Source organism: Rhynchophorus ferrugineus, unplaced genomic scaffold (genome assembly GCF_030347505.1).
Source record: "Rhynchophorus ferrugineus isolate W39M unplaced genomic scaffold, kcgeb_rfMv2 rfM9, whole genome shotgun sequence".
Taxonomy (NCBI): domain Eukaryota; kingdom Metazoa; phylum Arthropoda; class Insecta; order Coleoptera; family Curculionidae; genus Rhynchophorus; species Rhynchophorus ferrugineus.
Genome location: NW_027472588.1, coordinates 41,085,634 through 41,098,818, shown reverse-complemented (window position 1 = coordinate 41,098,818; position 13,185 = coordinate 41,085,634). Strand labels below are relative to the sequence as shown.

At 33.9% G+C, this 13,185-nt stretch overlaps 2 protein-coding genes across 8 annotated transcripts in view; one reads left to right on the top strand and one right to left on the bottom strand.

Annotated features, from left to right (window-relative positions):
• The window catches only part of LOC143202999 (solute carrier family 35 member E2A), a 173,246-nt gene that overhangs the window by 79,883 nt on the left and 80,178 nt on the right, over positions 1–13,185 (bottom strand). The window lies entirely within an intron of this gene.
• Positions 1–13,185, top strand: part of LOC143202998 (uncharacterized) — a 44,283-nt gene that overhangs the window by 19,489 nt on the left and 11,609 nt on the right. For all 7 annotated transcript variants that reach the window (XM_076415069.1, XM_076415067.1, XM_076415071.1 and 4 more), the window contains exons 2-3: positions 12,268–12,400; positions 12,465–12,624. In XM_076415069.1, the coding sequence (XP_076271184.1) occupies positions 12,268–12,400; positions 12,465–12,624 (293 nt within the window). The remainder of the gene's footprint in view (positions 1–12,267; positions 12,401–12,464; positions 12,625–13,185) is intronic.

Here is a 13,185-nt window from a genome sequence, read left to right as displayed (position 1 = left end):
TTTCAACGGTTAATAGTCCAATATACCTGTTTATCACAAAGAAGCAAATATAAGAACAAACAGTCTATAATATGTTTTTTTTATAATATATAGAGAATTGACTTTCTCAATAATTTTCACAATTATCTTTTACCTTTTCCTACAAATTCTTCTATCTTTTACTACTTCATTATGCTTTTATAGAAATATATATACAAGGATAAAATTAACATTATCGAGAATATAAACATCTAGTTAAGTATGCCAAACAAATGATTGTATTGAAGTTGTAACTTTGGGTTATACAAGAATCAAAATAGCTAGGTGCGAAAATGGAAATGAGAATAAAAGCTAAAAGAGTTATTAAAATGAAAGTAACTGATGGGGGCAAAAGTCCCGCTCAATTTCGCTTTAACCACCGTGTTGTGTAGGTATCCAAATTGTATTTTAGATAAATATACGCCACAAGAATTAATTTAATTATTATTTATATTATAATTATTTAATTATTGCCATTCGGCGGAAATTGCGTCAAAAATATCCTAATCGCCCAGTGCCTCACAAAACCACAATTACAGTACGACAGCAGACAGGCCTCGTTCTGGAAGACAACAGACATCTCGTAACGCTGAAAATGTGGCTCTGGTGCGCGATAGTTAATTAGTCCAGATATTGCTACCGAGAGATCCTGATCAACGAGTTGAGTACAGTAATGCAATCCTAAGGCTGTCTGGTGAAATTGAAGATTTTTCGTCTAAATTGATATTGAGCGATGAAGCCCATTTTGTTCTCAGTAGCCACGTTGGGACTATAGAATAAGTGCATAGACTTGTAAACCAAATAAACGCTGACCTAAATGCCAAAAGATATTGTTCGGCTGCTTTCCTAGACATATCTCAGGCTTTTGACAAAGTATGGCATACAGGCTTGCAGGTTAAACTAAAGAAACTTCTCCCTCATCCGGACTATCAGCTACTAAAATCGTATCTCACTGACAGACATTTTATTGTAAATCAAGGCGATGAACATACCGAATTAAATCCCATATATTCAGGAGTTCCGCAAGGTAGAGTACTGGGTCCAGTACTGTATCTTCTGTATACGGCTGATCTGCCTACCACAAAAATAACTACTGTGGCAACATATGCAGACGATACAGCAATCTTAGCATCCCATGAAGATCCAGTCACAGCATCAATAAACCTACAAACCCACCTGGAGCAAATACAATTATGGTTGAAGACATGGCGCATTAAAGCCAATGAATCAAAATCCACGCATATAACGTTTACCCTGCGTAGAAGAACATGTCCACCAGTAAATATCAATCATCGTCAACTCCCCCAAGCAGAGCATGTTAAATATCTTGGTATGCATTTAGATCGACGCCTAACCTGGAAGAAGCACATACTCTCTAAACGGAAACAACTAGGACTAAAATTATATCAAATGTATTGGCTCATTGGGCGCAAATCCAAGTTATCATTAGATAACAAGGTATTGCTGTATGAGTCTATACTCAAGCCCATTTGGACATTTGGAATTCAACTATGGGGTACCGCTAGCAAATTTAATATATCCATCATTCAACGGTTCCAAAATAAGGTGTTGCGTGCCATTGTTGATGGTCCGTACTATATTTCAAATAAAGTGATACAACGCGATATTCCTCTAGAACTTATAACGAGTGTAATCCAACGTGTTTGTGTGAAGTACTTCGAAAGAGTGTCAGTGCATCCCAATGTACTCGCTAATCAGCTAAATATGCGACGTGATAGTGATGTGCGTAGACTAAAACGTTTAACACCACCTGATCTGATTACTGGACATATGTAGAGTTTAGAATAAGCATTAGAATAAGACTAATTAATTAAGATAATATTTTATACAGAAGATTGCTTAATGAAGTGATTTTCTACATGCCATGTATATATAATATAAACAGAAGAAATACTTATTGCCAATAGGGCAGATTGTGGACTCACGAAGAGTAATAAAAAAAAATAAAAAAAGTGGCCACGTCAATAAACAGAACAGTCGATTTAGGGAACACAGAATTCTCAATTAATTCATGAAACATCATTGCATCCACTAAAAACATCTGTATGGTGTGGTATTCATGCTGGAAACATCATTGGTCCCTATTTTTTTTTAATGACCAAGGTGTTGCTGTTACTGTTGCTGCTGAACGGCACCAAGACAGGATTCGAAATTTTCTTGTGCCTGAAACGGAAGAGCAAGGACTAGAGGACGTGATTTCAGCAAGATGGGACCACGCCACACACAGCTCGTTCAACAATTCAATTATTGAATGACGTTTTTTCACGAAGACTAATATCGCGAAGTGGCGATTTAGCATGGTCAGTCAGACGTCCGGATTTAACAGCACCCGACTTTTTCTTATGGATTTTTTAAAATTAAAAGCTTATGTGAATAAGCACCAAACGATTCAAAATCTTAAAGACAATATTGGTCACGAAATTGAAGAAATTCGGCCTCAGATGTTGCAGGAGGTCATGAAAAAGTCTTAAAAAAGCCGAAAGTTACATGGCGAATAGCAGTTACCATTTAGCGGATATAATTTTGCAATCGTAATAAACAAAAGGTAAAGTTTAAATATACTTTTTTTGAAAACCGGACTTACTAATCTTCTCTTTGAGCAAAGTTATAGGCAATCAAAATGGTAGCTTGACTTTTGCCTCACGTTGTAGATGCAACTTTGTTTTCAGAAAAACAAAACAAAATAGAGGTGACTTAAGGATTAGACAGACAGATGCAGTAATACATCAAAAGGAAGAGAATAATAAACTAATAGTGAACAATAGAACAATATATTTGTATTGAATAAAATCAACCAATCCCTAAAGTTTATATCTGTTCATAACTGTTTTATATTACAAAACACTTACTAAATCTTTATCACCTCGTCATCAAGGTCAGATCTGATAAAATCACGTATCCCCAATTAGTTCCAACTGTACCATTACCTTTCGCATACAACTCGATTTCGTAAACTCCAACGAGTAATACAAAATCACCGGAACGGATAATATGTCACAGTTGGACAACTCATATGCCCGCATCATAATTTAAAACCGAAATCACCCAGCCGACAAGTCTTACACGAAAAAGTTTAACATTTTAAATAGCAGAAGGTAATTCTATCGGAATTTTTATTTTTATACCGAACCAGCACCACCTATGTAGAAAAACTACGACAAAACTGTTGTTTTAACGCCATGTCATGAAAAAACTATATACGGGGGCAGGTTGAAGAGTTTGTTATTCCTTCCTTGCTATTGGTGTCTTGTACACAGGCGTACACAGATAAAATAAAGTTGGTTTATTATTTGTTAATTCTATAGTTATGTTCAATTCAAGCTTGTTGTTCACTTGTTTGTGGTGGAAAAGGAAAAGAGGAAAAGAAAACATAATAAGGCACATTTATGGAATTTTTGAATGTACACTGGACTACAGTAATTTGGCAAACTGGTCGGGTATATTTGTATACTCGCGACCCGCCCCGGCTTCGCACGGGTGCAATGCTGATACTAAATTAAATACACTACAGAAAAAATATGAACGTCGTATATAAAAACATAGCGGCCCGCTCCGACTTTGCACGGGCATAAAATATATATGCCTATGTCACTCAATGAAAACATGATTAAAATCGATCCAGTATTTTTGGTTCATTCATTACTGCCCTTGGCCTGCACGCATTAAATTTGGAGTAAAACAATTCCTCTTCCCCTATACTTACTATGAAGATTTCCTGCTATCTTTGGAATATCTAAATTCATACAATTTTTATTACATTACACATTTTTAAACGCAAATTTTAAATTTGTAATATCTCCGAAAATATTTGAAGCCATTTTCTCACGTAAAAAGTAAACATAAAAATGGTTAATGTGGGTTATCCCACATCGCGGAATTTTTTGTAGACCTTTTTATGGTGTACAATACTGTAGTACATTAATTTGATCTAACTCGTAGGGTTAGGCAGCGTTTTTGCTAATTGTCAAATAAGCCTAAAAAAAAAATAGGTTAATTTACGACATCACGTTAGAAACCTCTAAAATTAGCATTGTTGCCTTAGTATATTATGCATGTATTGTACATATAAACCTTCCTCTTGAATCACTCTATCTATTGAAAAAAACTGCATCAAAATTCGTTGCGTAGTTTTAAAGATTTAAGCGCACATAGTTATATAGGGACAGAAAAGGCGACTTTGTTTTATACTATGTAGTGATATTGAAGTTAGTCCATTTTCGCCAGCACAGTATACAATTTTGGTTGAAAGTTCAAAGTTCAAGGTTACGTTTTCGTTTGACTGAATGAATTGGCATAGAAATATTATTGAGATTATATTAAAGGAATTAGGATTAGATGTGATTAAAATAGGATGAGTGGTATTTTGATGTAGCCATCGTGATATTCTCCATTTGTGGTATATCACAAGTGTAGAGTAAATAAAGTATTACACCTGCTTTAGCTTCTTTTATTGCAGAGTCAGCTTCTTCTTGTTTAACTCTAAACATTCTGGCTATAATGTACGATTTTAGTAGATCGGTGTGTTGTTTTGGTAACATTTTCTGTAGTTTATGAACAAGGCCTTCATGACAAACCTTATCGAAGGCTTGTGCTATATTTTAGAATATAGCTGAGCATACTTTTTTACTTTCGTAGGGTTTTTCAATACCATCTATTATTATGTGGACCAGGTCAATTGTTCAATTCTTTTCAACAGTTTTTCAAATACCTAGATATTCAGCAAATGTTTCTGCTTTTTGGCAATTGTCACGTGCCGAATTCCCACGTTGGTCTCTTATAGGTGGACTGTGTAGACATGAGCGCTTTATATATATTTCGTGGCTTTCCAGAGTGAATAATCATTTAATTTATCATGTAACACTGATACAATCAATTTAATCATTACCATAGTTCGGATAAGGATGAAAGTGGCGAAGGTGGTCTGTAATCATCTGTTATTACAGAAAATATTGGTGACGTTTAAAAAAATTATATTGCAAGATCGTTATATGGCTGACTCTTGGAGATCAGTATGATAAGTCTTCAGTTTACCCTCGTATTTTGGGAAAGTATTCGCGCAAATACTTTTAATTGTTATATAATGACGAATTAACGTGCAGTGTACGATACCGTAAACACATAAGATGCAAAAAGAACAGCATAAGGTTAGGATTAAATATAATGTTCTAATTGATACATTTCTAATATGACAATGTGTTGTAATATACCTTTGTTGTTACCGGTTATATATCTAGATCGCCGTTCTAGATTGTATTACTGAAAGGTGTTTTATTAGTTACAGAATTTCGCTATTTTTTTACTGCTTGCTGATTGACCTCTTTTGTAGAAATCAAAGCAATACTAAAAACCAAACTAGTGTAAAATTAGTCGTAGATATATTTGCGGTGAGTGTATGTAAAAATACGAACATAACTGTGTTGAAAACTAGCGAAAAAGCACTGGATTAGAAGGCTAAAAACTTATATTTTACAGTATTATGATTATTTAACCATTATGTAAAAAAAATGGAATGTATATGGTTAGTTATTACTAACTATTACCTAATAGCATAGCAATTATAATAAAAAATGACGATTTAGAATTGATTATTGATTTTGATTTAAAAAAATCTAGTTGTCCTTCTTAATATTCTTTTTTTTTGATGTGATAGTATATTGTTGATTCGTAAATCCCATTTGTTGTATGTTTTAAAATATCGTATTTTTACGTTAATAAACTGTCCCATTATTTGATAACTGCAATAATAAAGAAGTTATTTAGTAATTTATTTTTTTATTTCAAAATAAAGAATGTGTAAATGTACTATAGGTGGTGCTTTGGCACTAAAACTTGTAAAGAGTAATATAGGCCTTGCAAAACAAAGTCTGTGTGAATAATAGCGGTAAAAGCAGAAAAATAACATATAATTAAAGTTATGTATATGGAGGTCTTCTGTATAAAAACATTCTTAAATAAGATATTATCAGAATAAGAATTAGTTTAAAGTACCTATTAGTGTTATTTGGCTATATATAGACGGCTCTTGAAATATTTATTTGACAAATTCAGGAAGCATCATTCTCGGTAAAAACAAAAATTTATATTTATGTAATTGCAAGGTCATATTCAAGCAAGCTTAGTATTTTAAATGATCATATTTGGATGTACCGTACATTTTATATACACATATTGACCTTTAAATGATGTAGTATAAATTAATTTCTTGAATAGTTCAGAGATAGAGGTATTTACATATTTTAATGATGTTATATATAGTTTAAAATAGTGCAGGGGACAAAATAAAGAGAAAAATCATTTTAAAAATCTAAGTATATTCATTCGGTAAGTTTCTCCACTGCTTGTCAACAGTTATGGCTTTTACAATAGTGTTAGGAGACTAACACTATTTTTCAAATTGCTATCTATGATAAAAATATTTTAATTTGCTCTTTCTGATTTGGATAGAAACACGCAGAATTTATATTCATTAACGTCATTGAATTACCGCAATTTTGTAGTTGTCATATTATTACAGTGTCTAATAATGACTCCAGAGGAATCCAGAGACGAAGTCCAGAGGAATCTGTAGAATAAGTATTGAGTACTAGATTTTAATCTCAGTTATAATATTCCTTTCTTCTGCGCGAGAATCTTACAGAAGCAAAATCTGTAGTGTTTTTATTCGAGTGGCGTATATATGTAATTATTTTATTGCAAGTTATGCCGGAGTATATTAACACTATTTCAGTCAAATAATAATAATAATAACTAATAACTAATAATAATTCTTAGAATAACTCTCTAGAAAAGCCTCTTTTTACCAACGAGCGTTTATCTGGATTGGACCCACAGTTTAACGTGGGCTCTGAACCACGGTCCTCGATATAGAGCCTACCTATAAACCCTATACATCATTCCAGAAGACATCCGGTCTTATCCAGCCTGGTTACTGGCGTGACTGGGATCATTTTCCTTGTCGATTTGCACAATATATTAAATAATCAAATATTAAACAATCACAAACATAAATTTATGACCATTCCCAGCAGGATTCGGACCCGCTACTATCGCCACAGCAGGAGGACCGTCCTGTCGCCTTTGCTATGGTATACTGAGCTACCAAAACCTAATGAAAGCATCAATGGAGATCGCTATTGGCTACAATTGATGCGTTAGAGCCAAGCAACGCGTAAAGATACAGCAACGTTATTCTTCAGCATGACAACGCCCGATCAAATGTAGTACAGTAAAATGGGAAGTGCTACCTTACCCGCCGTATTCTCCAAACCATGCTACTTCTGATTACTACTTGTTCTGACATAAGAGTCGTGACCTGTCTGAGTAGCGATTCACTTTTATGAAGATACCAAAAATTTGGTCGGTTCGTGGATAACCTAAAAGCATACCGCGTTTTTTCGAGATGGAATACGTGAATTGCCTGAAGGATAGAGAAAAGTAGCAGCTATCGATGGACAATACTTCGGGATTTACAATAAAGTTTCAAATTAAGAAAAAAATCATTTTCATCAATCATCATCGCATAATTTAGAGGCCTGATACATATTTTCAAACTTTATATCTGATCAGGCGAGTTCCGACTATAAATAAATCATTAGAACGATAGTAGATGGTCGAATAAAAGTAAAAGTACGTTACGTTACGCGACGAATGGCAATGAAATCGAAATTATTGGAAACGTTCGGAAGGATGGACAGCCGGTATGATCCAAGAATTCGTTCGTCGAATAACGATCAAGTATTTACGGAAATTTTGTGTTCGAATGCACCGAGCCCAGCCACGACATGAATTTAAAAGTCCCCGTGAAAAGACTTATCTTGAAATTTCAAACAGAAATAACGTTTCCGTACGTGATTGCCATCGCAAGAGCTCACACCTTGCCGATATGTTTGTGTCGATTTATTATACAACGATTTCTTGTCCAGAGAATAGTGATTCGGTCATGATTAATGATGGTTAAATTCAGTATCATTATTGTGAATCAAGGATAAGCATTCATTGTGTATTCATTTTCAACATTCATTATTTTTGTTAACACGGCTAGAGGCGACAGTGCAATTGTAATTAGAAAGACAATAAATCACTACGAAGACATACGTATAAAAGAAGAGTATATACAGTTAACAGCGCTTGGGATATAGTCGACTGGAAAAAAAGAAGAATTAGAACAGCTTAGTTCTAAACAAACAGATTGAGGTTCAAGATTTACCACAACCAAAGGCAAAGTGTTAAAATAGGGACCTGTAATTATCACTTCAACTGTTAACCCTCCTATAGGCATAACAAGAAAAGTGCCTTTCACTTTTATACAAATAGAACAGAACTTCACTCTGGTCATTCATCCATTGTGTTAAACCTAAGCGAAAATATAATAAAAAGATTACCAAATTTCACCTTTACTAACAAACTGATCGGTAAATTTCTAGGATGGGCCTCAAGTGCAACATCAACTTGAAAACTAGTCTTAAAACAATAGAGAAAGTAGATGAAGAAGTTAAAAACTTTACGAGGGTTATTCAATGAGCAGCATACCAAAATACCCAAGTGATTACACACATAACTAAGGTGTAAGCTAGCTAGCAAAAATTCGAGAACTAGTAAAAAACAGAAAAGCCACTAGAAGGTGGTAACAAATTAGGGATCCAACAAACAAGACATTTCATTCAATAAACACCTATATTCAAGAACAATCAGCATATAATGAAGCCGATTATTCACTTAGTAGAGAAATCAAGAAGAGTAAGAGACGTATAACATTTATACCACCTATAAGAGCCAACCACGGACCAAAGACCAGAGACAATAAACAAAAAGCAAGTTCTTTGCTGAACTTCTAGCTGAAGAGAGTCAATCGCGAACAGACGAACTACGTCATAAGTAGTAGTGATAATTTAAAATTATATATTAACACACAAGTAACCCCAAGAGAACTAACCAGTGAGATAAGAATAAATCTGAACTCAAAAAAGTCACCTGTATTTGATTTAATCACTGAAGAAATAATAAAACAACTGTCTAGAAAAGCCATGGTAAAGTTTACTAACATAATTATCATGTCAAAGCCTGGTAAGCAACCTAATGATGTCAAATCGTATAGGCCTATTTCAATTGTCTGCCTACAATTGTCTCGAAACTTTTCGAGAAAATATAACTCAATAATTAAGAGAATAAGTCCAATAATAAAACAAATCAACCTAATTGCCGACTACCAATTTGGATTCCGACAAAAACAATCGACCAAGTCCATAGAATAACGGATACCATTGAGCGTCCTTTGGAAGAAGACGTACCACAAGCCTTCGATAAAGTTTGGACGTACAAATTAAACAAAATGCTGCCAAAACAATATTCAGAAATATTAACATCACGTATCTCCAAGAGACTATTCAGAATTAAACAAGAAGAAGAATATTCTGAACTGAAAGAAATACGAAGTAGGAGTGCCACAAGCCAGCGTCCTGGGACCTATCCCCCATCGGCTTTATACTAGTGATATACCAAAACTCGAGGCAATGACGATAGCTACACTTTCAGATAAAGCACTGTTAGCACTCGCCAAAACTGAGACGCATCCATAAAGAGACGACAGACAGCCAGCGGTAAACTAACAGATTGGACCAAATAATGTAGAATAAAATTAAATGAGCTAAAATCTGTTTCTATTGATATTGTCTGTATATTTTAAAGTCTCCATTTACCAACGAGGGTTTATCTGGACTGGACCTTCAGTTTAACGCGGACTTCGAACCACGGTCCTCGACATTAAGCCTACCGAATGACATCCGGTCTTACCCAGCCTGGTTACTGGCGTGACTGGCATCATTTTCCTTGTCGGATTTTGCACTGTTGCCTAACGACAATCACAGATGTTAAACAATCACAAACAGGATTCGAACCCGCGACTATCGCAACCACGGTACCAACCAAGCTGGCCCTATTAATATTATCAACAAAAAAACAAGTAACCCACAAATCTTGAAACCAAATGGTGCTATAGTACCATATGTGAATTGTGCTAAGTATTTGGGTATTACACTAGATGTCAAATTAAAATTAGTTGTTGAAAATAATGAAGATTATATTCATTAATATATATTGTACCAATTTTTCTCAATAACCGCCCTCTTACAGTGAAAAAACATAATCAGAACAATATGAATTAAATTACATTATCGAAGAGTATCGTTATTCGTTTAAAAACAAACCTTAATACCTTTAAAATGTATTCTTACGTAATAATATTTAAAAAATAAACAGATAAACCATTACAAACACCCAAATTCGATTTCGGAACGTTCCATCCATTCTCCAATCTCCTGTTCGACGTTAAAGTGCATTAAGTTGTATAATAACATTAAATAAATCAATTCGGTTGATACCAGTACAAACAAATTGTTGATACCGTGTACTTTCTCTCGATTGATTAACGTTTTTGGTTCCCTATTACTGGCTATAAAGGACCCTTCTCTCGGCGAAGCTGTTTACAGGAAATTACACAGAAAGCGATGATATTTGTTGTTACGCATTTGTTAATGATAACTTGAGGGTCGAGCATCATAAAAAAACGAAACACGGCTGCTATTTGATTGGTTATTTTATGTTATAAAACATGGCACTCCTTTCGTTACTGTTCCGACCTTGTTAAAGTTGCCATTGCGATACTTTTGAACATCTGGTGAAATCTTGACAATGGTCTTGACACGGTGATATTATAAACTGTTTAATTGAGACCAGAATAAAACAGTAAATAAAGTATTAAAGTATTGAGTTTGAACCTCAATTTATATTTTGACATTTACGGAATACAGAAGAAGTTATGTGACACAAAATACATGTAAAATTTCAATCTCGTATGATTTTAAATATTATTGAGTTGACATTCTAATTTAGACACCTGATGCTCATTCAATTCATATGAAGTGATGGAAATATACTAATATTTTATATTAAACATACGTCAGTATATAAATATGTTCAGGAGGTAAATAAAAATGGTAAAATTTTGGAAATAACATATTTTATTTAAAAAAGTATTGAACAAAACGAAATAATAAAAATGTAATTAATACATGTCCAGCCATTCTATTTTAATAGAAACATCATATTACACACCATCATTATTTTTATAAATAAAAATTTTTTATATAATTTTTTTATAAATAATTACAATAATGTTTTGATAAATAATTGATTGATGTTCAAACTATATATAAGGACGGGAATAAATATTGAAAATTTTTTGAAATAACACATATTTAAAAAATGAAAGTTGAAGCACAAGCTTGGCTTCATGCCGAGTTTCCGGACACTGCCACAGGAAAATCAACCATCAAGGATTGGTATGCTTGAAGTAAGTTTAGACGTGATGAAATGAGCACCGAAGACGGTGAACGCAGTGGACGACCAAAAGAGGTTGTTACCGATGAAAACATTTAAAAAATCAACAAAATGATTTTGAATGACCGTAAATTGAAATTAAATGAATGAAATAGTAGACACTCTAAAGATATCAACCGAACGTGTACATTATATCATTCACGAATGAAGAGGTGATCGCCGAAACTAAGGCTTATTCTGAAGCAAAGGACAAATCGTCTACAAAAATGGTATCTAAAAGTTGGAGGGTCGCTATAATCACTGTACCACCCTTGAAAGGAATTATGTTGAATAAAGAAAACTAATTTTGCCAAAAAAATGTGTTTTACTATAGTAGGTTGGGGACTTTTTCAATTGACTGTTATTCTGTAAAGAATTGCAACTGTTCTGAAAGCAAATCGTGACCCAATACCTTATTAATTTTGTCCATCCACTCTATTCCTAAATAAGTTGGGTAAAAACGATCTATGCGACTACCAAAGCTACATTGCATGATATATAATTCCAAATACGACAAGCTAGCATTGATAGTTTCTTAAAACATATTAATAGCTATAATTTACAACAACTTTACGCATCATCTATCATAAAATCGTACGATCATACATTCGTAACCTGTCAAACATTTTAAATGTTAAAGCAATTATAAGAACGTATCCTTAAAGGTCAAAGAGACAGAGAAGCTCTATTTCGCAACGGTCGCGTATTTTTGCTAAATGCGGTCAACTGCACTGCGTTTGATGATGAAGCCGTCTCGAATTTATCACCGTTTAATAACCAAACGAAATTTCGACACCGCAGTTCGAAAATAATGTCAGCTACGTTACTAAATGAGTTGCTCTTCTTCTGTTCCAGATTACTGGCGGTTACGTCGTTCGCGTTGGCTTTTCCAGCGCCGCAGGAGACAAAACCCGAACAGGAATACGTTTTCGTCCAGTCATCGGGATCGAAAGCCAAACCCATTACCAGGAAAGATAAAATCAACAAGGTAAAATTATAAAATCGCGAAAATTCGAAATTAAACTAACTAAAATGGCCGTTTGTTTTTTCAGGAAAGGGCATTCGAGACAGCTCACAAATTACCACCTTCTCTGACCTTTGCTTTGAATGACGACGAAGAAGAAACAACTTCACTGGTAAAACTTATTAAAAAGAGTGGGAAGAAGGTTCATAAGAGGGCCGCACAGAATGGTCCAGCACCAGCACCACCAGGTACAACACTGTTCTCATCACATACTTATTTTTCTGCAATTATATAGTTTTCTTAACACTCTTAGCGTAAAGTAGTATTTTGGGTTAGTTGCATTTCTTGTTATCCATTTTACCTGATTTCTGTTTGTGTTCTGTTTATATACTTATTTTTTCTGTAGTTATATAGAGTTTTCTTAACACTGCTAAAATAGTCATGCCTTAAGAGCATAAAGTAGCATTTTGGACTAGTTGCATGAATCTTGTTGTTCATCTTACACTGTTGAAATATTCATGCTTTAAGAGCATGAAGCAGCATTTTCGGCCAGTTGTATTTCTCGTTATTCATCTTACCATAATTATTTTGAAGCAACTTTCCTAACTTCATTTATAGCAAGTTTTAATTCATCTAGTTTTTGAATCACGTTTTATGATATATTTGTTCTTTGGATAGCCTATATATTTCTAAGTAGTGTGTTGAGTGAATTGAACCCGATTTTGTCTCTATAACCTTTCTATAGACCTTTCGTTTTGTGAAATTTATTAGAATGTATTGTAATTCTGTTTTCATTAGCTTTTTCTCGG